This window comes from Pinus tabuliformis, chromosome 8, assembly GCF_031772625.1.
Source record: "Pinus tabuliformis cultivar Carrire ecotype Pingquan chromosome 8, CPIR1, whole genome shotgun sequence".
Lineage (NCBI taxonomy): Eukaryota > Viridiplantae > Streptophyta > Pinopsida > Pinales > Pinaceae > Pinus > Pinus tabuliformis.
In genome coordinates, this window is record NC_142294.1 from 1,027,794,077 (window position 1) to 1,027,819,111 (window position 25,035).

At 39.4% G+C, this 25,035-nt stretch overlaps 1 protein-coding gene across 1 annotated transcript in view; it reads right to left on the reverse strand.

Moving 5' to 3' along the window:
• Positions 1–25,035, reverse strand: part of LOC149238883 (vacuolar fusion protein CCZ1 homolog) — a 383,381-nt gene that overhangs the window by 203,111 nt on the left and 155,235 nt on the right. Inside the window, exons 6-7 of the mRNA XM_089373214.1 lie at positions 4,060–4,158; positions 3,375–3,839 (exon numbers count right to left, since the gene is read on the reverse strand). Of these exons, the coding sequence (XP_089229340.1) occupies positions 3,375–3,839; positions 4,060–4,158 (564 nt within the window). The remainder of the gene's footprint in view (positions 1–3,374; positions 3,840–4,059; positions 4,159–25,035) is intronic.

Consider the following 25,035-nt stretch of genomic DNA (forward strand, 5'->3'; position numbering starts at 1 on the left):
TATATATATAACTTGTTACAATTAGTTTCCAAGCTCCAACTTGGACTTCAATGAGGCTCCGACCTCCAGAGCACCAACTCTATCTTGCAATAGTTCTGCAATTAGGAGCACCAACTCCCAAGGATTTCAATCCTGTTCAGTTATGGGGCTCCAACCTCTTAGGCTCCAACCCAAGCCTAGTATAAACTGTTTTGCTGCAGTTCTCTGTTCTGCTGAGCTTCTCCTTCACTCATGTTCTCATGCTTCTCCTGCATCTCCTGCCTTTGCTACCTCTCCTGCCTCTGTTGCCTCTCACACAGATTATCCACGACAACAACCCATCTCTCCTTGTTTTTTCTGTTTTTATGTATTCCTGATGCCTCTAACTATTCGCTTTCGCCTTCCACTGGCTCTTCAGCTTCTTCCACGCTTGCTTCAGCTTCCTCTGCGCTGGCTTGTCCTTTGGCTTCCCTCAACTCCATTGATTTGGCTTTTCGGTTTCGTTTGCGCTGGCTTTCCATTCAGCTTCCTAGCTTTTCGGTCGCTGTGTTAAAACTATAACATTGCCCTTTTTTTAATGATAACAGGCATCCACAGAGGCTATTTTGTTTAACGGACATGCCACGTCCTAATCGCAATCGCAATCAGCGTGATTTAGCCTACTGAACTATCGGGAGCATTCCTTAGCGTATTTCTGTCTCCAAACCCTGCACAAGCCAAAAATTCAATTACACAGGAAATATGAGCAAAAACAGGCAAACAAGCTAAAGGGCGAACTTCAAGAATCAATACACCCGCATCTATACTATATCGGGTCCGCAGTATAATCGCAATTGGCGCTCAAAACTTCTGGAGGTCCTTTATACATTGAGACCATGGCATCGCCGATGGCCGATGGTCGATCCTCCACTGGACGCAATATTATATTAAGCCATGTTATAATGTTTAATCAAGTCCACATGCTTTATCGCAACCGGCGCTTAGCAAGAGGACAGCCCTTTGGGTATTGCGATGTGCGAGTCCCGATAGGGCAGATGCGATATGTCATTAAACCATAGCACATTGTTGCAGCGGGTCCACATATATGTATCGCAGTCTAGGGTTTGGGGTGATGGCATATAGCCGAACCGCCGATTTCCACTGTCGCCAATATTTATGCATATGCCTGCTCTGATAGTGTATTCCACTATAACTCTGTTTTCCGCCTCCCGATAGTGTAAACGCCATATAACTAAGTCTTCCTACCTCCGATAGTGTATATGCCATATATGCATGGTTTTTGGCCGTCGATAGTGTTAAAGCATATATATATATATATATATATATATATATATATATATATATATATATATATATATGGGTTTTGGCCTCCGATAGCTCTGTTTTTCTTGTTGCTCCTCTGATAGCTCCCGATAGTGTTATCTGTGGCATATATGGCTCCCGATAGCTCATTTGCATGCCTCCATTGGCTATTTCTACTATTTTCTCTATTTGCTCCTCTCGTGGCTCTGTCTGTGCCTCTTGGCTACTCTGATGGCTCTATTTGCTCCTCTTGTTGCCCTGTTCTTCTTTGACATATATATGGCACCTCCTGTAGCTTTGTTTGCTTCCTCCGATGGCTTTGTTTGCTTCCTCTGGCTCCTCGAGTATTGCCATATTGACATCAATGACAATCTATGTCAACAGTGTCAAATTTTCTGGTAATTTATCAATAAATCAATAATGGCTTACTTTGTTTTACTTAAACCTTCTTTATCGTGCCTGCAATGATAGAGATTTTCTTGATTTCATAAGAATTATGGTAGTGGAGAGTAGTTGTATCTATTTCTTTAATATCATACTCAATAATTAATGTTTCACCTTCATTTAACTTAAGTCATGTAGTAGCAGAATTTAAATTGCAACTGTGCAGGTATATTCACATAATTTAGTTTCAAAATAATGAAATGAAATTTATGCTCGACTGACAAAAAAAATCCATCAGATATTGCACATGAAAGAAAAGGTTCTTCTGATAATTGCATGTTCAATCCATATTAATAAAAGAACAGTACTGTAAAAGGTCCTGGGTATGAATAGTTCCACAGGCAATCCTTGTTTGTGTCTCTCGGGATACAAAATTTCTCAACAGAACATTTACCAAGGTAGCTATTTTGTGACCACAGTTCAATATGTAGCCTATAACCAAACTGGAGCTCTATTAAAGCCTTATTCAAAAGGGGTAGAACCCATTTTTCAAGGGTGAGGCCAAAACCTCATCTAATTCCATGGTACTTGCTGAAACTATTGGTGGTCAACTTGGTTCTAGCTTCAGTCAATGGTTGAGGTTAGATATGAAAAACGATGGAATTATTTATAAGATTTTTATATCTTGCATGCACTCAATAGGCTGGAATCTATAATTATTGTCCTAAGCACTAATAGATATGCTAAAGCACAATCAGAAGTCTTAGTAGCCAGCCACATGCAAGCCCTTGTAGATTTCCACATCCAGTAATGGATACTACCTTATGCCATACCACCCTTCCTATGGAGCTAACAGGCCCAGTCTGTATATAAAACCTTGAATATAATGAAGTACTCTCCAAACCAATGTTACAAACATCAGCATCGGGATAAAGTCGGCAAGGGTCTGGAAAACCAAAAAATCGTAAAAATCAAGAATATATCGGTAAAAATGGCACACATCAGCAAAATTAAGATGCAACCACAATATTGGTAAAAATCAGCAAACATCAGCTAGGCCCAAAATTCACAATTTCACAATTTTTTTGTGATAAAATCAGGATATTTGCAACACTTCTCCAAACAGCTTAACCCATTTCTTTAAAATAGGGTAATTGTAAGTTAACAAAATACTTCATTAAGATACTATGCTTTTCACAGGCATGTTTAATTCTTGACCCAACAAGTCACAGGCTGCATATTTTTACATACTTGATTTCATTATCGTTAATAGAAGGTGGTTTCTAAATCCAATGAATAAGAAAAAGGATGGACTTAGAAATAAGTCACAAAGGCGTGATACTTAGCAATAAGAGGATGGGCCTCTAACAATTTAAGCATAAGATTGAACATGTTGTAAGACTGTTTACACAACTACTTCTCATATTTAAAGCCTTAGGCTTCATTCAAAGAAACAAAAAGATAAAGATTCAACATATGTCATTCCACTTTTAATATAAAAATCACCTTAGCGCATACTAATACACAAGAATAACTCAGAAAACACAGGTCAGTATTTGCATCCCAGGTTTTAAGTTTTAACTATTAGAACATCCGTAAAGCAGCATCAAAAAGATTATATATGAGAGCACATGGAAAGATTTAACTAAGTTGAATGTCCAAAAACATATTCTTTAATCTTCCAAAGATATGTGTGGCCAAAAGCTTACATTTTCAAGGAGTTGCTGTTTTAATACAGAGATCCCATGCACACCATTCACTGATGAGCCTGCTGGAATAAGTAGAATGATTGTCAAATTCTTTTGCTGATATACACACATATGCATGCGTTCCTCTGTTTGTTGTAGCCAAACTGTCGGGCTTACAACACTCCTACCAGCCATCTCTGCCCCCCAAATATCAGTAACAAGGAAGCCATCCTTTTCTCTCCACCATCTATCATGCTGTAGAGGCCTTGGAACATGAAATCTTTGCTCCTGCCTGCCTGGAGAAGTGTCACGGGAGGTAGGATAGACCTCTTCTGACACAGGTGTAATATTACTTAACACAGAACTTACAGGATCTGGAACTGCAACATTTCCCCTTCTTAAATAGGCCCGTGAATTAACACTAGAAGAGATGGCATTAGGAATTAATCGTAACACTGCATATGTGAACAGATTGGTTGTGTCCCCCTAGAAGAAAAACAGTTTTAGGAATAAGAAAGATTCCATACATACCTATATAACATGGTTAGGATTACTCATAAGAAAATGAACTTGTTTGAGATAATCCATCAAAGTATCCTCAAAAAAATGTCCCTGGGGTCACAAAGCCTTGTAATCACATGATTTTCAAAACAAGTGAAATTGAAGGGAAAGATGATGCAAAAAATAGTTAAAGGCATTAACATACAGGAGGAAGTGTTGTTGAAACCAGTAGATCATGAAATAAGATAAGTGAGTTCTGGACAATGTTTCCTGTCAATGATGATTCCAAAAGCCTGACCAGTGACTGCAAACAAATAGAAAACAACTGTTACAGTTGAGAACATACAATAAAAGACAAGAGATCCAAATTACTTCATTCAACATAGAATTGTTACTATATTGGCAATAGTAAAGTTTCAAGACTATTATACAAAAAAAATTCATAACTTCCTCTCATGTCCCACTCCAATCATGATCCTCTTTGTATATCTATATTGCAAATCCAGACCATTTTCAATAAAAGTAGTTGATGTAAGTTTTACCAGTTTAACATTCACTTCTCAATACTTGGGAGTACTTGCCAATACTCGAAGGTATGACAAGCATTGACAGTTGATAATTCAATCAATAAGAGTTGGTAGAATAGTGAACCAAGTGCTCCTCCTAGGACCATATCTGATATGAGTGCAGTTGGACAGATATGCAAATACCCACGCACAAGATGTTGATTTTTCAAAGAGATCTCATCTTCTAATCAGATAATTACTTTATAATGATTTCTTAATCAAGTTGCATATGTCACATGTCTCATTAAGCAGCTAAGTAACCTGACACGGGGATTCAGGATTTGTAGGATACGGGGATTCGAGTGTCTGATTCAGACACATTGATCCCCCGGAACAGGATACATTATATATATATATATATATATATATATATATATATATTTCTTACACAAATTCTCATTAATGATACAAATTCATTGATTTCAAACATAGAGCTTCATCTAGATGTAAGTTTTACTGTTTATGAAGTAAGTTAGTAACATTATAGCATGCATAGTACATACAAAATTCAAATACATGTCACATAAATGATAAATCAATGTGTCATAGATTCTAAATTCATAAATGATAAATCATAATACATATTCAATTCATCAATGATCCAATAGGAGAAAGACAAGATAGTAAGATAAAGACACTGATAGCTGTAGTTTTCTCATTAAGTCATCAAAATCAAAATGTGTTACATAGGTAGTGCAATGCCAATGGCAAATAGAAATAGAAAATACAAAACAACTACAAGTATACAAGCCTCAGGGCAGTAGGTAGCCCATGACTCATGAGTCATCAACCCTCATAGTCATCATCAGAATCCGCATCACTGTCCTCATCATCATGGTCACCACTGCTCTCCTCTGCATCCTCCTCCTCCCCAATATCCATAGTCGCCTCTGCATATGCTGGTGTGGAGGATGACCCCTCTACAGTATCACCATCATCAAATCTAACAAGCTCTAGCATTGGATCATTGAGATCCATGTTGGCCAATGCCAACTCAAAACTGTTGTCCATACCCATGTCATTAGGAAAGACATCCCACATCTTGTCTTTCCCTTCAACCAATCTTCCCTCTGCCTATAAATAAAACGAAGGTTGGTGTGCACATACACCATTGTCTCTACCCTGGACTGCTCAAGCCTGCTCTTCTTAACACTATACAAATTCCCATATGTGCTCCAATTCCTTTTGCAACAAGAGGATGAAGTCGCCTAAGAGAGGAGCCTCATGGCTAACTGTTGAAGAGGAGGGCTTGTTGCCCCATGATTTGCCCACCAAGAATAGGGCTTCTTAGCCCCCCTATCTCTAATCACATCATGTCCTGCAAATCAACCAGTGCCAGTGGAAAACTCTACAAAGGCATCCTCCACCTCATCAAGCAATGCTCTATCCTGAAAAACCCACCTGAATGCATCTTTCCTTCCCTGTGAAATTTAACCATCCATGTGAGGAGGGAATCTACGGGAAGGTCCACCATTCAGCCACTTATGGTTGTAGTATTTTGGATTCAATGAGTGAGCCAAACAATATAAAGGTGTGCAATTCTTGTCCCATTTGCTGACAAGAATATTTTGTATAGTACCACAGAAGGCCTCTAGTGATGTCTCATACTCAGGGCACTCACGCTATAGAATGATGCTCCTCACAGACTCAATCATGGAATCCCATCCCTCATAAACCTCTGCTAGGATGGGTTTGTCTGTATCTGCAAATCGCAGCAAAGAAATGATAGGGTCCATGATCTAAATAACTAGATCTACCCTCTCCCACCAAGCATCATCTAGCACTATGTCCTTCACTCTTTTAGAGGCTAGTTGATCTGTCTTTCTCCAAAAAGACCAAAACTCAGAAGTAACCATGGCCCCAAGAGCAGTCTTGACCTCCCTCAACCTTTTCAACATGATGAATGAAGAGTCAAACTATGTATCAGCAATCTTCAACAATTATAGATTGTTGTACTCCTTGTAGATTGTGAGGGCATTTGTATGATTTTGCACAAAGTTAAGGATATGTCGTGCATCCTCAATAATGTTACCAATCCAAAGCACATCAAAGCAATGGATTTCAATGCGAAGTTCAATGAATGGCCAATTCAAGGTGTCCAAAACACTTGTGGATATTTAGCTTCCATAATCATGCCAACAGCTTTGCAAACAGGTGCATTATCTGTAATGATTTGCACACAACAATGAACACCTACATCTTCAATAACTTTAATAAGCAACTCAACCATAAATTGTGCATCCTTGTATTCTCCAAGTGTATCCATTGCTTTCAAGAAAACTGGACCATTCAAGGAAGACACCATGAAGTTGATGAGTGGGTGTCGTGTTGGATCTGTCCATCCATCAGAAACAATGATAACCCCAGATGTTGGCCATGATGCTCTAATAGGCTCAAGCATTTTTTGCACCTCTTTTTTTGCCTTCGCTAACAATGTGGTTCTAAGCTTCTCTGAACCAGGAGGCACATACCATGACGGAGTCCCGTGAGTTAGAGCTCGACACATCTCAATAAATAGAGGTGAGTGTGCAACATTAAAGGATATGAAGTTTTGATAGAAAAAAAGGCAATGGTGAGATCAAGCTCTTCTCGTTTCTCTTTTTGAAAAATCTTGTCCATTGGACCAAGTGAAATTGCCTTTTTTTTTGCTTCTTGTCCCCCAATAGAACTCTCAAATGGAAATTTGGTGGTGCATTTCCTCAAAAATGGAAGGGGGTCATCATTCTTGGTTTTTTTTTTATTTTGCAGCCACATTTGTGATACCAACAGTGAACTCTTTTTCCATTTCTTTCCTCTTTTGTAAAAAAACTTGTGTACAAGCTCCAACTCCACAACCTAGTAAAGCCAACAAATGGCCTTTCACACGAAAATATGTGCTTGTGGCAAAAGTTGCATCTCCAATTCACATTGCTTCCTTCCTTCCCCTTGTTGCTTGGCCCATCCTCTCTTGTGACATATTTCCACAAAGAATATTTCTCAATGTTACCTTTAGGAGGAATTCTTCCTTCAACATTACTTGCAGCAGACTCTGATGATATTGGGGGAGGAGGGGCATCTCCAATGGGGACATTCTTCCCCTTCCTTTGCACCCTACCTGTTGCCCTTGATTGAGCCATGAATACTGTAAAAAAAAAAAAAAACAACAACAACAACAACAAAACATGCACCAATCTGTAAAAGAAATTCTTATACAAATTGTTGTAATACAAATGAAAAAAAATAGAGAGGAAATGCAATTACTTGTTGCTTGAATCTCCTTGAAAACACTCCAAACCCTTGGCTCCTTGCTCCAAACTTCTAACAGCAAACCCACAGCCCACTTCTTGCAAAAGGAATGACACAAAATGATAAAAAATGAGCAATTTCACCCTTTTATGGCCACGTGGGTCCCAATTTGCCAGATTCATGTCTAAATTTCGTGACACGTTGTGTCTGACCGCCACACAATCCGATTCGATCGTGTCCCATTCAAACATGACGTGTCACAAAATTCGGACACGATTTAGGGCGAATCGAATCTGATTTGCCGAATTTGGACACGTGACCAAAAAATAATGAATCCGATTTTAGAGTTAAGCAGTCATACATAGAAAATCTCAACAGTAATGCAATATTGACAGTAGGATCATAAAGAGATAGCCAAGCACAAAAGAGAGACTTTCACCTGAGAAACCCGACCTCGGGAGAAAACCCAAGAATCTTTTCTAGGAGAAATTTTTCAATTCAACAAAAGGTACAATCTGATTTTCTAGTCAAACTGACCACAAAATCCACATAGGTCAAACAAAGAGAAATTCAATCTTCTACCTTAGCTTGTCAATTCTGGTCAACCATGCCGAAATTCAGTGTCCCGCAACTACCTCAAGAATTTGGTCAACTGTAGACAAACTGATCAGAAACATGCCCAGAAAATTTGGTCAAACAGTCAACTATTGCGGCCACACGTGTGAAATAAAATGTTGGTCAACACTGGTCAAATACTTAGAAAAATTCGGCTGCAATAGAAAAGTTATCTTCCTCAGGAAACTCAGTCTCTTCTTCAGTCCTCGCACGTGTAAGACAAATAGAATGATCTATGTGAGTGAGTGAATTGGTCTCCAAGTGATTGAGGGTGCCCAAATTGGTGCGTCTTTATGGCTAAGCCGACCTGATCTTTTGAGGCCGACTTGACCATTTTGGAGGCAAACTAAATTTAAATTTTAAATTGTTTCCTTCAACTTTCTTTTGAGGGCCGACTTGAGTAGCTGGGAAAACCGACCGTAGCTACGCCAAAAATCAACACAAGAAAGACAAATGGACATATGAAAATGAGATTGTTGAACCATACATACCTTGTACACTATTCTATTAGATACATAAAAAAGTGCAAAATTGTCGTTGGAAGAAGATGGTGAAATGTTAAATGGAGTGTTAGGTAGATGTTTAAGGTCGGATAGGATGTAGGTGGACCATGGGAAAAACCTCATCAAAGATAAAATCCCTCCATTCAATCACCTCGTTGGTGGAAGGATCATATAAGCTATATGCTTTGGATGTTTCACTGTATGTCGTTAGAGTGCAATGGTGACTTGCAGGTTGCATATGATCCAATCAATTTTGAATTGCAAAACTGAAGGTTTGTAAACATGCCACTTCTCAAAAGGAGTAATATGATGAACATCGTGTGTAGTCATCTAGTTTGTGATATGAGTTGCATAAGAGACCGCCTCTACCCAAAATTTAAGCTCACGTTGTTGAGAATACAACATACAATGAGCCATTTCCACAAAGCATCTACTACTCCAAAGTGCTACTTCATCTTGTTGAGGGAATGGCTTCTGCCAAAAAATGCCACAAGATGTGAGAAATGGATGATATTCATCATTAAAATGTTCATCTCCATAATCAGTCGTGGTAGATTTGATCATGTGATTGCATGATTTTCTACCAAGGATTTAAATCCCTGCAATCTCCCAAAGGCTTCACCTTTGGATGGAATAGGATATATATCCAATAAAAGTGGGAGAAACTATCAATGAAGTTGAGGAGATATTTAGCCCCACCAAGTGATGGAGTGGTCATAGATCCACAAATATCACTATGAACTAACTCAAGAGGATGAGAAACTTCCCCCACTACATCCTTAGGAAAGGACTCATGGTGGTGATCTCCTTGCACCCATCCTTCACAACCCACTAAGTGGTTCAATTTGTGGAAGGTTATGTGTCATCCTTAGATAGCTCATATGATGCAAGGCACAAAAATTAGTATGACTCAAGCATTGATGCTTGTTGTCGCCCAAATTGTACAGGTGAATGAAACAACGATTAAAGGCGGGGGTTGTCATTTTGATCCCTACCCTCTCCGTTCTAGTTGTCTCCCAATAGCAGGCTATGGGGGGTAGTCCCTATGAAATGTGTGGATGGGAGACTTGTCGGGAACTGACTAATCTCAGATGACACAACTGAATGGCCTAGCAACCTGGTGAATGATGATTTAGCAAGCTTAATTATTAGATTAAATTACTTGAGAGACCAGTGCCTTATGGGGTCAAAATTACTTGCTTAATATAAATTGGTTACCAAATTACCAGATGAACAATCATTGCTTAGGATGCACACTATTCTATATGGAATGTGACCCTGAAGCATAAAAACTAATAGCTTGTTGACTTGAATGTAAAAATACAAAAGAGGTATTTTGAATTAATAATTTATTATATATAAAATGTATAAGTGATGATCAAATGTTACAATGAGGACCTGCATATATACCTAAGCAGGTGTCCTTTTGTGACTGGGCGTGTCTTTTAGACATGCCTTTTCACTTAACGTAATGACTATTTAATTATTTAATGTTTACATTTATTTTATTTATTTACTTGTTATGAATTATATTCATAACATAGCCCCTTCCTTCAAAAGCTTTGTCCTCAAAGCTTGTTGATGAAAGGACTTGATCTCTTATCTACTACGAATGTCTTCTCTTCGCTTGACTGCTAATACTTTCTTCATTTGACTGTGTCATTGGTAGCTCATCTTCTATGATTGGCTGGTAACGCTGATTTGCGTCTATATATATATATATATATATATTCTTTTCAATAAATATATATATCTATATATATATATATATAATAACTTTTTTTTTTATAATAACTCAATTTTTCTTTTCAATTTTTTTATAACTTTATTTTTTTTACTGAATTTCTTTTTTTTTTAATACTAATTTTTTTGTTTTTTTAAATAATACATATATTTTTTAAAATAATCGTATAATTGATATTTTTTAAACTATATATATATATATATATATATATATATATATAAGGCTATAATATATAAAGTTATAATTTAAATATAAGATGTAATTATATAACTTATATGTAAATTAACTTATTATTTTCTTACCAAATCGATGGCAGTTCAACAGTCACGATGCTTCATTTACAATTAGACCGGATCCGTTCTCCGTATCGGTCGATAGTCAACTACTCCACGTCACTGAGCACTATTTGCAGAGCGTTGTTCTCCACAGTGGTCGATGGTGTGATGATGTGTTGTCCACGGTGGTCGACAATATTCTATACACAACGCTCCAAGGAATGACTCCATAGTCATCGTGGTTCTCCCTTGCCGTCCATAACCCCAATTCTTGTATGCACAGAATTTGCCAAGTGTGGAAACCGTCAGTTTCAAACCGAAAGGGACGTCTTACGTTTACAGTCAACTCATTGGAAAAGAGGTCGGGAATGGCACATCTTCCGTATACACTTTTGTAAACAAACTTGTCACTAATCCTACGATTCAACAAAATATTGGTTGGAAGCCTATTTGATTTATCCAGAATCAAGTTTCGGGGAGGCTGAGTATTAATGTTAACATGTTGTCGTTGCCAATCACTCTCATTTTCTGCATTTCTCGACAATTTCCATACGTCGGCTTCTGAGGAATGGGATCCTTTTCGCTGCCATATGTAGCTATGTCCCTCACAACTAGTGGAGGCGTAAATATAATTCCCTAACCTTGGCAGGTGGGGGAGTCTTTTCCAAACAACATTGAACTTTCTTAGATTGAGCACCGACACGTTGTACACATTATGCGGTGCCTTGCATTCTTCTCTTACAACGCCTGGAGCAAAGACATATAAGCTCTCGCCATCACACACAAACATCGCATCAAATGGCGCCTTCGGAGGTGGTGGAAGTGCGTTCTCAATGCCACGAGAGAGATTCCACACACACAGACTCATCTTTTTAACACAACGCATGTTGTGGCAATCATGTTGGGCGCCATCACGTTGCCTCTTGGACTCGTGCAGGCATGCAAAAACACGCAATACGATGAATTCCCCAGGGGAGACAATAGCAGCCTCGTTATAAATGCGATCATACTCTAATGGAGTATGCACCGCCATTGAATTGGCCCAGGATCGACTCAACGAGCTCAGGACTGGTCGCTTATCCCATGGCATTGCCCGAGATAATCGAGGAATGACTTCCCCGAGAACAACGTCATCGCTAAGTCCACAAACTAAGTCTCTTTCTGCTACCATCAATGCCTAAGATGTCACATCAGCAGAAGTTTCTTTGTGATTTTCTTTTGTTGCATCTAAGTTGTTCGCAAGATTTTCCAACTTTACTAATGTTATCGGAATCTCACTATTCACGCGCACAAGTATATCCCGGCCTCTAAATGCATCTTATGAGCAGGACCTCCAGGAACCACGGAATTTATAATAATAATTCATGTCCCCTCAGGAAAAATCTTTCTCACTAATTTCTCAGTCTCGCGTTGAAGTCCTAACCGACATGCCTTATCAAATCCTCTGTGAAGCAGGGTCATCTAAAGTGTTCCTCAAGGAATATCGACTGCATTGCTGCCCTGGTATTCACAATCTTGTAAAATTTTCAAGGCCCTTACCACTCAATCCAATGGAAGACAAAATGAGGTAGAAGTAGTCGCATCGCCACCCACATGTACTCCGACTGCTTGTCCATGACAATCAATTACAGGTGACCCACTTGACCCTCCTATTGTTCCTATAGCTATCTGCATATAATACGTATTGAAGTCATTGTATCCATTATCAGAATACTGGCAGGCATTTGTTTCCAACCGCGCCAAACTCCCCGGAATTATTGAAAGCTTCTCACCACCATCATTTCCTACCACCCGGATCTCCAATCCAACCGCTACAGCTTCTTTCTTTATAATTTTTGTTGGTTGTTGGATCTTGGTTAGCATTTTTGGTTTCATTTCTTCATCACTTTCAGAGGTTTCTTCTTCACTGCTGCTTGTACCCTTCTTAAGTGGCTTGGCCAGACAGCCTTTACTAGTTGTTGGGCCTTGGTTGCCATTTTGGGTTTTGGTTCCTTGTCGCTTTCAGAAGTTTCTTCCTCACTGCTACTTGTACCCATTTTATCAGACTTCACAGGAACAACCTTCATTGTTTGTTCACCCTTGGTTGCCATTTCTTGTTTTGGTTCCTCGTCACTTTCAGCCTTCACTGAAGGTTTTGTTTCCACACTGTCTCCATCATCTTCCTTATAATGGATTTCCTTTAGACATGCTTTAACTTCTACACATGATTTTTCTAATCACTGAAATACTTCTTGAATTTTACTAAATTGTTCAATGCATTCAGGATGTGAACATAATGGCACATTGTGCGGCGAACAACGTTCAAAGACCCACATGATTATATTGTGTGCCATGGCTCTGATACCACTGAAGCATAAAAATTGATAGCTTGTTGACTTGAATGTAAAATTACACGAGATATTTTGAATTAATAATTTATTATATATAAAATGTATAAGTGATGATCAAATGTTACAATGAGGACTCGCATATATACCTAAGTAGGTGTCCTTTCGTGACTCGGCATGTCTTTTAGACTTGCCTTTTCACTTAACTTAATGACTATTTAACATAACCAATATCTAATTATTTAATGTTTACATTTATTTTATTTATTTACTTGTTGTGAATTATATTCATAACAAACCCCTAGATCTACGTGGAGCGTAAAGCCTTGGTTAATTTTAAGTTAAATGTCTACCTATGTGAGTGCTTTCTCTCAGCGATTTTGAAACTAATCTGTAGTGTAGGTTGTGGAGAGAAGCCCAGGGAAAGACAACAAAGGCTATATTAACGATACCTTCCCAAGAATTCTAACCACCTGATGCCTTCGACGTTGTAGAGACTATGGCTCTGATGACTTCAAGGTCTCGTGTTAATCACAAGAGAGGGTCTAGATTTTGCAAGATGGGCGAGAAAGATAGTCCTAGAGTGTTTCAACCAAGCTTATGCTTAGACGTAAGTTAATTAATGCAAAACTAGTCCTAGAATGCAAAATGCAAAATATGAGTGATTAACCTTAGGTGAGATTTGTTAAGTGTTAAGTACTTAGAGACAAATAATGATATTCAATTTAGTACAATGAAGGAAAGTATTTGATAATTTTGGAAAGACAATCCTCACCCAAACAAAGTCCTAAATGAACCAAATAAATAGCACCAAAAAATGTTGTTAAGATTACCAATATCACAATAGACAATTGCTCATGAAATAACAATAGATATGCAAATCCTAATGTTTCTTAACAATATTAAACAATGAAAATCTTTCAACACAATTAGCAACTTGTTGAGATTACTTAGATTATCGAAGATTACGATGGTGATCAATTTCTCATGAAATGACAATGCGAATGTGCTAATTAGAGACAAAAGAGGAAACTTAATTTTTTTATGAACACAATTAGCAATTCTTTAGATAATCTCAAGATTACTCTTATCACAAAAGTGCTTTAAGAGTGACTTGATTAGCAAGATTATAATCTTAGATGTGAAGCATCACTTGCAACAAGAAGTTAGTACACCAATGTAAATAGCAATATGATAGCAATGACAAGTGAAGATTTTCTTCAAAGACAAATGTTACAATAATGCTAGCTATCAATGAGAGAAAAAGAGCATATTCACCAAACTCACAATTAGAACTACTCAACAATGATACTCTTCAGCTTATGATACTTTGAGAGAACAAAAGCAGAAAAATTATACTAAGAGCACTTTATGTTTTTATCTTAAGAGAGATTGCTAACAGTGAATGCTTGACTGCAAGAATGCAAAAGCATGCAAGAGAAGAACTAGAGAGGAAGCTCAATCAAACTACTTTGCCAACAACAAGATCATAAACAAATATGCAAGGGATCTCAAGAATGCATGCCTAATGGATCTAGATGACTGTCTACTACATTTCACATCACTGTCACGCTTATGTTCAGACCTTATGATGCATATATGATATATCAGACCCTAGATTAATATGATAGTCCTACAAGATATGGCAAGCAAATGCAAGCCAAATCAATGCAAATGATATGGCAATGATAAGAGATTATTGCAAGTTAATTATTATGCCACTGTCATGTAAATTTGTCACTGTTGTAGGTGACTTACAATGGCTGTCGGTGATTATATCAGACCTTGAAGTTCAACCACAGTCATCCAAATTTCACTTATAAGCAATCAATGAACCACAAGAAAAATGCTTATGGCTTTAAGAAAAAAATTGATGAGTTAGGATTAATTTAGGTGTGTTTAGGCCTTGAACATACCATTGCAACAATGTGCTTCAGAATTATGAATGCAACAATGATGCGGCAAACAGAGTTAGAGGGCAAGCCACTAGGCCTAATGGCCTTGTTGGTGAATGACTAGGCTTCCAATGAGAGTGCCTTCCTGCAAACACAAAGTTAGCTCCAAAATCTTCTTGAATCACCTGCAAAGCAAATGTTAGAGGCAAAAATATCAATGTAGACTCAATCAATGACTAAATAAGGGCTAGAAGAGGGCTAAGGAGGCCAACGATGAGGCTAGAAGGCAAACAATGGAGGGAGAGAGGCCAAGGATGAGGAAAGCAATGCCTAGAAGGCCTACAGCTAGGGAGATAAGGCCTTATAGGCCTGTGGCACACCTGGAAGGGCCTCTTAGAGGCTATGGTGAGGGGTAGGAGGGCAGCTGAGAGGGTTAGAGGCCCTAAGGACCCGCGGCTCAAGGAAAAAAAGCAATGAGAAAGGGATAAGGCCCTAGGAGGGCTGACGGCAAGGGTAGAAGGCCTTTTGAGGCCACGACAAGAGGAAAGAGAGATAGAGGCTCACTAAAGAGAATAGACAAGGTCATGGCCAAGGAAAATAGGGCAAGGCTAGGCCTTGGAGGCCTCAAAAAACAGATTGGACCCCTGCAAACACCAAGAGAATTAGCCCAAACACAAAAAAATTGCTAAAATTCACCTTGTAGGGCTAGTGACTCCCCTTCTTAGTTGAGCGTTGAGCTTGTAGGTTGTTTAGAGGCTATATCTTGCCTTCCTAGGCCTAGATCTACCTCAAAACCCCAACGATTATGCTCAATAAGGCTAGATGTCTTGCCTGGATGAGAGAAACCCTTCAAACACTAGCCTTAGGGCTAGTTCCTCCAAAAAATCGATTTCCTTAAGGGCTTGAAGATTCACCTGCAAAAATGAATTGAAAGAATTCCCAAAACCCCAATATATACAAAAAATTCAAAAACCCCAAGTGCTACAAAATTTAAACAAGGGTTAAATTAATTTACAAATATTTACAAACTTTAAATATTAGCTCTCATTAGAAATTGAATCTTTGTAGCCCATGTTCAAATAAAAATTTTGAAAATTTTTTAAATAAATTTCATGGATGAATAATTTCAAAAAATATAACCGGCCAATACCCTCCTGCAAAATAATTCTCCACAATGAAAGCTTAGAGTACAAAAAAGGTCAACCTTTCCCCACAGTCTATGAACTTGGAGCCCAAAGCCACTGTATATCTCTATTTGATCTTAAAATAAACTGTTAGATCATATAGTGAATCAGATCACCTAAGATAACTCGTACCAATAGAATTTTCGTAGCACCGACAAATGTAAAATTCAGCACAATATAGACCATAAACACAAACTAGCACATACCACAAATCAGTAGATAGAACACCATGAAATGAAACCTCAAAGTCTTTTTATTATGATAAAAATAATTCCAGTAGAGCAACAACTCAGTACATCAATAGAATCACTCCACCCAAAGATGGGAAATAGAAGCTCAATAGCTTCCTTATATAGAGAAAACCCTTCCAAGAGGAAAATAACAGCTAGTTGGCTTGATCCTCGTCAAATTAATCTCCACAGTTGATAATAACTTGATCTTCTTTTAATCTCCATCGTCGATTTTTTATTTTTGAGGAAAAATTTGAATCTCTTAAAAACGATTTTTTATTGATCCAAAAATTAATATTTTGGATTAACTTCCTCAAAAGAAAAGACTTTGACTTAACCACCAAGGTCCAAGGGCTCAAATTTTCTTAAAATACCCATTTTTCCCTTGGTGAAGCACCTCCAAAAATTGGGAGAAAATAATTTCTCTATAATTATTTTTTAACTCTAAATTAATTAATTTTCTGGATTAGGATTTTTATTTAATTTTGCCAGAAAATTTTATTAATTTACTCTAGAGGGGATTTAATTATTTTTCAACCCTCAAATATTTTAGCTATAGCTTATGATTGCGAGGGACCATGCATTAAAATATTTTTACATCAAAATATTACAATTAATTCAACCCTTAGAAGGGGAAATACACATTTAGACCAGACCCTCAAGACATTATCCAATTCTGCGACACAATATGATCTAGTATGAAACCAAGTGTGCTTATAATAAAATAATTTAGCCATGGTGTTTTGATTATGAGGGACCATGCACTAAAATTATTCTTAAACACACTTTTACAATAGACTCGATAAACACTAGGACTCACCTAAGACCTTGTCAACTAATTCCACCCTAGCTTTGGGGTTATAGCTGGAAGAAAATCTCAGTTGATTATGTGTGTTTATGATGAAAGAAGATTTTGGGGGTAAACCAATTTCCCCTTTCTTTATAAATTTCGATCCTGAGGCCTGTGGGTTATGGCCCACAAACCTATCAGAAACATTTATTTGATTCACTTAGGCCATAAACCTTTAAACCTGGGACCACACTTCATATCGAATACATAGGAATACACGGGAACAACGCACCCGAACATATAAGTCGGACTTCAAAATTGATACACATGCATTCATAAATCGTCGGGTCCGCGCATCAAAGACACCTCCACAGCACTGCTCCTTCCTTTCACCAATCGTCGATCAACACAATCTTTGTCGTTCATTTCATCCTTCGATCCAACGGCCGATGTCTTTCCCTGCTCAATCAAACTTGCACGACACTCCTCCATCATTGATCTACGCTTAGTGGATCCGACGGTCCACAGCGATTTCGGGTAGACAACAAGCACGGAGAATACCCGCCCGAAAAGCAGTTTTCTCTCTCTCTCCTCCGTTGCTACGTGTCCTCCGCTGAATGGAATCGAGTGCTCAACCTTGAATACCACTTATGGTTTTGAGGCCGCTCGAAATTCCATTTACCACCTTTGAAAACTTCTTTCGTTGCATAACGCCCTCATGTCTATGCCATGCGATGACCGTCGATTTGTTGATCTGTCGATCGGACGATCGACCTCTATTTCTCCGCCATTTGATGGATTCTACGCTTTAACACGGTTTCTGCCACCAAACTCTGTCCATACACGACATCACAATTAACTCGATATCTTTGGTTTATGATTGGATCGCCATCGATCCTTATAGTGATCGATGGTTGATCAAACCCAGAAATATGGAAACATTCAGACTATCTCTAATAATACACACAGCGCACACAATATCAACACAAAGCACACTTTTATATTAACATGATATGATTACAGATCTAAGGCATTTCAGCCTTAGAACGAGTTCTCCTCTCGACTACATTTTGAACACTCTGTTTACAAATCGTTATTTATTTCTCTCCTGTCTCCCTCCCATTGAACACGCAGGTCCATCTTATGTATAAGAAATATTGGATCGGATCACTGAAAGGATCCGATCAAATCTCTCCATGATTTCCTCTAACAAAAGCCCTAAAGCTCGCTATATGCATACATATGACAGATTACATTAAATAAGTCTTCTAGAGACTTTATCCGTTCCATCAAACTAGCTCAATTTTAACAGAATTTCCCCTGTTTTGCTCCAATGGTCCACGTCCTCCTTGCTCCGCTTTGGATTCCTCTTTTAATTAAGAGTGTCGAATGCTCCTGCATCAGTTTACAAACACACATAATTTGGTGTAATGTTCCTAAAAAAGAATATAAGTGATATACAAAGCATGCAAACAATCTAGCCATCAAAAAAACAAAATATACATTAAACACCCATGGAAACACTAGAAATCGAGAACTGCTGAGCCATTTTATTACTTCTTCAGGAGCAAATAAAATAGTAAAAAAGAATGGTGCACCTGGGCTTGTCTCAATGGACAAGCATGACAAAACCCAGGTGAGAAAATATTGAACTGGAAGTTGCTACAACTGCTGCACCAAACTGAACTGTGTTGCCCTAGAACACTGTTTCGTCTGTTGACCTCGAAGGGTTGGAATCACTGCTTTCTGTGCTCAAAAAATTATGAGATTTTAGCTCCTTGCTCCTTGGCCTAAACCCAGAAAAACCCACGAAGGAATTGGCCAAATGTTGACCTCGGAATTTTGGCCCAGATTCCACTTAGCTCCTCTAGTTGTTGGCTCAGTTGGGACCCATGTTTGACCCCTTAGATCTGCTCAGAAAATTCTATTAAATTAGGAATGTGATCCTTACCCAAAACCCAGAAAAACCTAGAAAGGAATTTGGTTGATTTAGACTTTTGAAATTCGACCCCCTTGGAGCCTAGCTTCAACTAATACTACAAAATTCACTCTGTTGGAATCTGCCAGTAAATTCTCCCGGAAATGGACCCAAAGTGTTGGTCTGACCTCTGCTATCAATTCCCTAACTTCCCGGATGGGCTTTGGGCCTATGGCACCCGCTCCTTATCTCCACGAAATTGTTGGACTGACCCTTTGCGTTGTCCCCAAGCCCAGTAAATCGAACTACTGGGATGATGGCTCTGCTGACTCTGAAACTCATAAGAAAGGTTGGCCCTTTGCTCCTCTCCCAATCCTCTAACTCTCCCGGCAAATGCTTGATCATTGATAGCTCCAAACTCCCAATGCGTATTCTCTAGCTAGCCAGAAATACGCACTTCGTGTTGTGGCTGAATGGTAGTGTTGTAGCACACTCCTGAAACTCTTGAAATACTTATGGAACTTCCTCTCTAGGGCAAGCACAGATGGTCCCTCGAAGTAGAGGTTGAATCTCTCGATTGAGAGATTCGTGGCTAAACAGCCGGTTGACTCCGCTAAACAACAGAGCGAACAGTCAAGTAATTTTGATTGCAAGGTGTAAGAATGAATCCAAAATGAGAGTTTTTGCCTCCTTATAACTCCTTGGGCCTCCCTAGCCTCATGTGGACCCCTCCATGCACCTATTCGACTTTCCCTCCAAGCTATTCGAATGGGCCAATTTGAACTCCCAAGTGTATGGCCCCCACATTCCACTAGCAACCAAATAAACTCGAATTGCCTCCTAAGTCCCTAAGTCGAAAATGATGAGTTCTCTTCCTGAGCCAGAATTGTGAAAAATTGTGTAGCAGCACCCTGTTACAAATGTATTTGAGAAGGGACATGACAGTCCTCCCCTCCCAAACGTTGCTTGCCCTCAAGCAACCTCAAAGTTGGGTGCTCCAAAATGTGCTCCTTCCCCAAGTGACATCTTCATCCGATAAGCTCCTCCATGCACCGAAAATTGCTTGTCCTCAAGCAATGCCTAGGCAAGCATCCTCTCTAACTATTGCTCTCGATTGTCACTGCAAAATGTGCCATGGTCCCGTATGTGCCATTGAATCGTGCTTGACCTCTACACTGTCCTGATATGAAAAAATCCTTCAATACCAAGAACCCAGGCAATCCTATCCAACATGAAGATCCCCTCACTCCACTCACCATCCTGCTCGGTGAAAGTACCTGAAGTCCCCTGCTCCATCAGTGAATCGCTAAAGCCCAATGGAAGATCTGTATGATCTCCCCATGCAGTAGTCGGCGCATCCCTAAAGGTTATTGAGTTGTGAAGAGCTGTGATGCCCCAGTTCCCTGCTAGTCCAAGAGTAGTGCCACCATGCTAACATTGTGCTACTCTGACTATGACATACTCCCCATTGTGCGCAGTCAGTATTCTCCTCTCCTGGAACTCGATGGTGGAATACTGAAAGAGGCGAGACACGTCCTGCTTGGGCATCTCCATGACACCGAGGCCTACCCATCCAAATCTAACTCTGAACCTATGCAGCAACAGAGAATGTCTACCTCCCCATATGATGAAACCCGCTGTGAACCCCCATGTGGCATCCCAAGAGCGAACTATATCATTCTCTGCCACGACTACACTCATCACGAGTGATCCATCGATCAATTCAATCCCTGTATCCCATAGTCGAACCTGTTGCGACATAGACCTATCAACCAATGGGATCCCTCTGGCCCTCGTCTCTAGTCCCTGCATGTGATCACTATATAGGCTCCATATATTGTGTGCTAACCTGATGCATGATAATCTGCCCTGTGCCAGCCACTATGTAGTACCGATGATTGCTAGAAGCCATGTGTGCCAAAGATCTACCCCTTGAATGCAACTAAAATATGGGTATCTGATACTCGTAATCGACCCACGGTATGTAGATCCCTCCTGTCCCTGCTAACAATCTCCCCTACGTCTGCCATCCTGCCCTCTCGATAATGTTCCAATATAAGGTCTGGAGCCTGGACACATACTGGGAAACTACCTTAGTCATACCCAGTATCCTTTGCTCATGCATCGTCCCAACATGCCCTGAGAAAAGAGTGACACGTCTCCCTCGTGACTAGTTCCCTAGACGTAGGCTAGGTGATGAACGATATGCCACCCCTGCAGATGATCACCTCATCCCCCAATATGTGGTTGTCAACTGATGCAACCCAATGCCACTGCTGAAAAGTCTTCCCCCTAGTGCACTGAGTGTCACCCAAATATCTCGGGTGAGCTCCTCGTCGTCCATTGCTCATGCCCCAAGTGCATAAAGTCGACAACAAAATCAACTGCGCCTGTGAGGGATGTAGAAGAGGGTAGGTGCGTGTGTCCCCACAGACATCAAGTATCGCTCATTTGTCTCCCCATCGATCCTGGGTGAACTACGCCCAAAGGTATGCCCGGTGTTTCCGTCCAAGGGTCTCCCTCGAGGAAACACTCCAAGACCTTGCTATGCAGCACTATACACCCTTGCATACCACCGATCATCCCAATACTCCTGGACATGCCACTCTACACCGCGGCCTACCCCTGTACATTGTTGGATACTGTCAGGCCAGGCAGTAACTCCACAAAGCAAAAATTGATTCGTGTATTTTATTCCATCAGGTAGGTCTATTATATACATGAGGGAGAGACTGTTCAGTTCATCTCCCGATGATTGTTCATATTTCTCATTTATTTATTTACATATATTTACCCAATCACAAGGATTAGGTGTCAACATTCCCCCCCTTAATCTGAAGGGATGTTGGTGAGTCCAAGCATCATTCTGAATCGTTCAAGCTTTTCTCTTCCAAGCGCTTTGGTGAAGATGTCTGCAATTTGCTCATTTGTGGAACAATGACGGAGATGGATTGTTTTGGCCTCAACATGATGTCGAATCAGATGATATTTAGTATTGATGTGCTTCGTTCGATCATGGAACTTTGGGTTCTTGGCCAACTTTATTGCAGAGGTATTGTCAATCATGAGGGGAGTTGATTGTACTTGTTTTACTTGCAAATCTTCAAGAATTTTTCTGAGCCACACAATTTCTTTTGTTGCTTCAGCTGCTGCCATGTATTCTGCTTCTGTTGTGGAATCTACTGGAACTGATTGTTTGCGTGATCTCCAGGAGACAGCTCCTGATCCAAGACTCATAGCATATCCTGAAGTAGATACCCTAGTTTCTTTGTCTCCATCGAAGTCTGAATCAGAGTATCCAATCAAGCTGAAGTCGTCCACCTGTGTATACTTGATTCCAAAGTCTTGAGTTCCCTTCAAGTACTTTAGAACTCTTTTTGCAGCAGACCAATGTCCCTCACAAGGCTTTTGCATAAACTTGGAGAGGATTCCAACAGCAAATGAAATGTCTGGTCTGGTAGTAGTTAGGTAGTTGAGACTTCCTACAAGATGGCTATACTTTGTTGCATCCTCAAATTCCTTTCCTTCAATAGATGTGAGCTTTAAGTTTTGTAACTTGTTCCATTGGAGTAGTAAGAGGATTGCACTCTGTCATGCCAAACCTGTTCAACAGATCTCCAATGTATTTCTTTTGAGAAAGAAATATGGACTTTGGATGTTGGGTTACTTCAATGCCAAGATAGTAATGAACATAGCCCAAGTCAGTCATTTCAAAACTTTTCCCCAGTTCCTTCTTTATGGATGCAATGTAGCTTTCATTATTCCCTATCATCAAAAGATCATCTACATACACCACAAGATATACAACTGTTTTGACAACTTTCTTGACAAATAGAGTTGCATCATCAAGATCAAAATGTTTGAAATTGAGTTTCAGAAGATGCTCAGTCAGTTTTTCATACTAGGCTCGCAGTGCTTGTTTGAGGCCATACAAGGACTTCACAAGTTTGCATACTTTATGTTCATGTCCTTTCACAGCAAATCCTTCAGGCTGGGGCATAAAAACATTCTCTTTTAGATCTCCATTCAAGAAAGCGGTTTTTACATCCATTGGATGGACTTTCCAACCGTTCTAAGCTGCTAGTGCAAAGAGTGTCCGAATGGTAGCCCATTTTGTTGTGGGGGCAAAAGTCTCCTCATAATCGACCCCTTCCTTCTGTGCAAAACCTTTTGCCACAAGCCTAGCTTTGTGCTTGTCAAGTGAGCCATCAGCTTTATACTTGTTCTTGTAGACCCACTTGCAGCCAATTGGTTTGGTTCCTAATGGAGGGTCAACCAGCTTCCAAGTGCCGTTCTTTATGAGGGCATCATACTCCTTTTGCATCACTTCTTTCCATTCATCATGATAAGCAGCTTCTTTGAAGGAAGTTGGTTCAAAATCTGTAGACAAGTTCAATTCACAATCATAAGAAACATCCATATCAACAGGTGAATTAGAGTCGTCTACATCACCTCCATTTTGCCGGTTTGAATTTCTGGTTCCTGTCTTTCCAACTTAATCAGGATAAACACTTTCAAGTGTCTTTGTCACCCACTTTGGGGGACCTTTTTTAGATGGTCCAGGCTGCTCCATTGATTGAGTTGGGACTGAATCAAGATTGAGTCTCCCAATTCTATCAATTACATCACTTAAAGCATCATCCGTTGTTGGAGTTTCATGCGGGGGAGAGTGTTCTTCAGAAGAAGATTCCACATGTTGATCTAGTATAGGAACCCCCCCTTCAAGATGTGGAATCTGATTATCAAATTCTTGAAATGATTTTGCTTTTGCGAATCTATCCAAGCGATCAAGTTGCCGCTCAACAACATTGTCAGTTTTGGATGATTCAAGAAAAATTACATCTCTAGATACAACAAATTTCTTATTTATTTCATCATAGAGGCGGTATGCTTTTGAAGTGTTTGAATATCCCAGAAAGATACACTTACAACTTCTAGCACCAAGTTTGTTTCTATGTACCTTTGGTATCAAGGCATAGCAGGTGGAACCAAAAACCTTGAGATGCTTTACCGAAGGAACATGTCCATACCACATTTCATAAGGAGTCTTGTTTCTTATAGCATTAGATGGACATCTATTCTTTATATATGCAGCACATAGAACAGCATCAGCCCAAAACATTATCTTTACATTTTTGAAGAAAAGCATGGATCATACCATATTTAAGATTGTCCTATTCATTCTTTCAGCTACACCATTCAGTTGGGGATTATAAGGCACAGTTGTTTGATGTTTGATCCCATGTTGGCGAAGATAGTTTTCAAATTCATTTGATGTGTATTCTTTTCCATTATCAGTGTGAATAGACCCAATATGAGATTGTGCATCATTTTCAACCCATTTATAAAAATTCTTGAATGTTTGAAAAGCATCAGATGTTCTTCAATAAATAAACCCAACACATTCTGGTGTAGTCATCAATAAATGTCATGATATATTTATTTCCATTTGCCAAAGGAACAGGCATTGGACCACATAAATCTGAATGAATGAGTTCAAGCTTCCTATGTGCTCTTGAATGTGAATCATGAAAAGACTGTTTGCTATGCATTCCTAGAATGCAAGCATCACATTGCTTAAGTTTCCTAGGAATTGTAGGCAAACCAGCAACACCATTTTTCTTCAATAAGTGGAGGCTATCATAGTTCAAATGTCCAAATCTAGCATGCCATAATAAACTTGATGGAAGTGTACCTTCTTCATGATGACAATTGTATGAGAAATGTTGTGCATGAGCAGAGGTTCCTTGCAGCTTGAGAAGCCTTTCTTCTTCTATTCCCCTCATGACAAGTGAGTGGTCAGATGATTTTCTTACCTCAAGCTTGCCATCAAACATATGAATGGAGTGACCTTGCTAGCGGATGTGGACCAAGGACAGCAAGTTTCTTTTGCGCTGTGGGAGATCTAG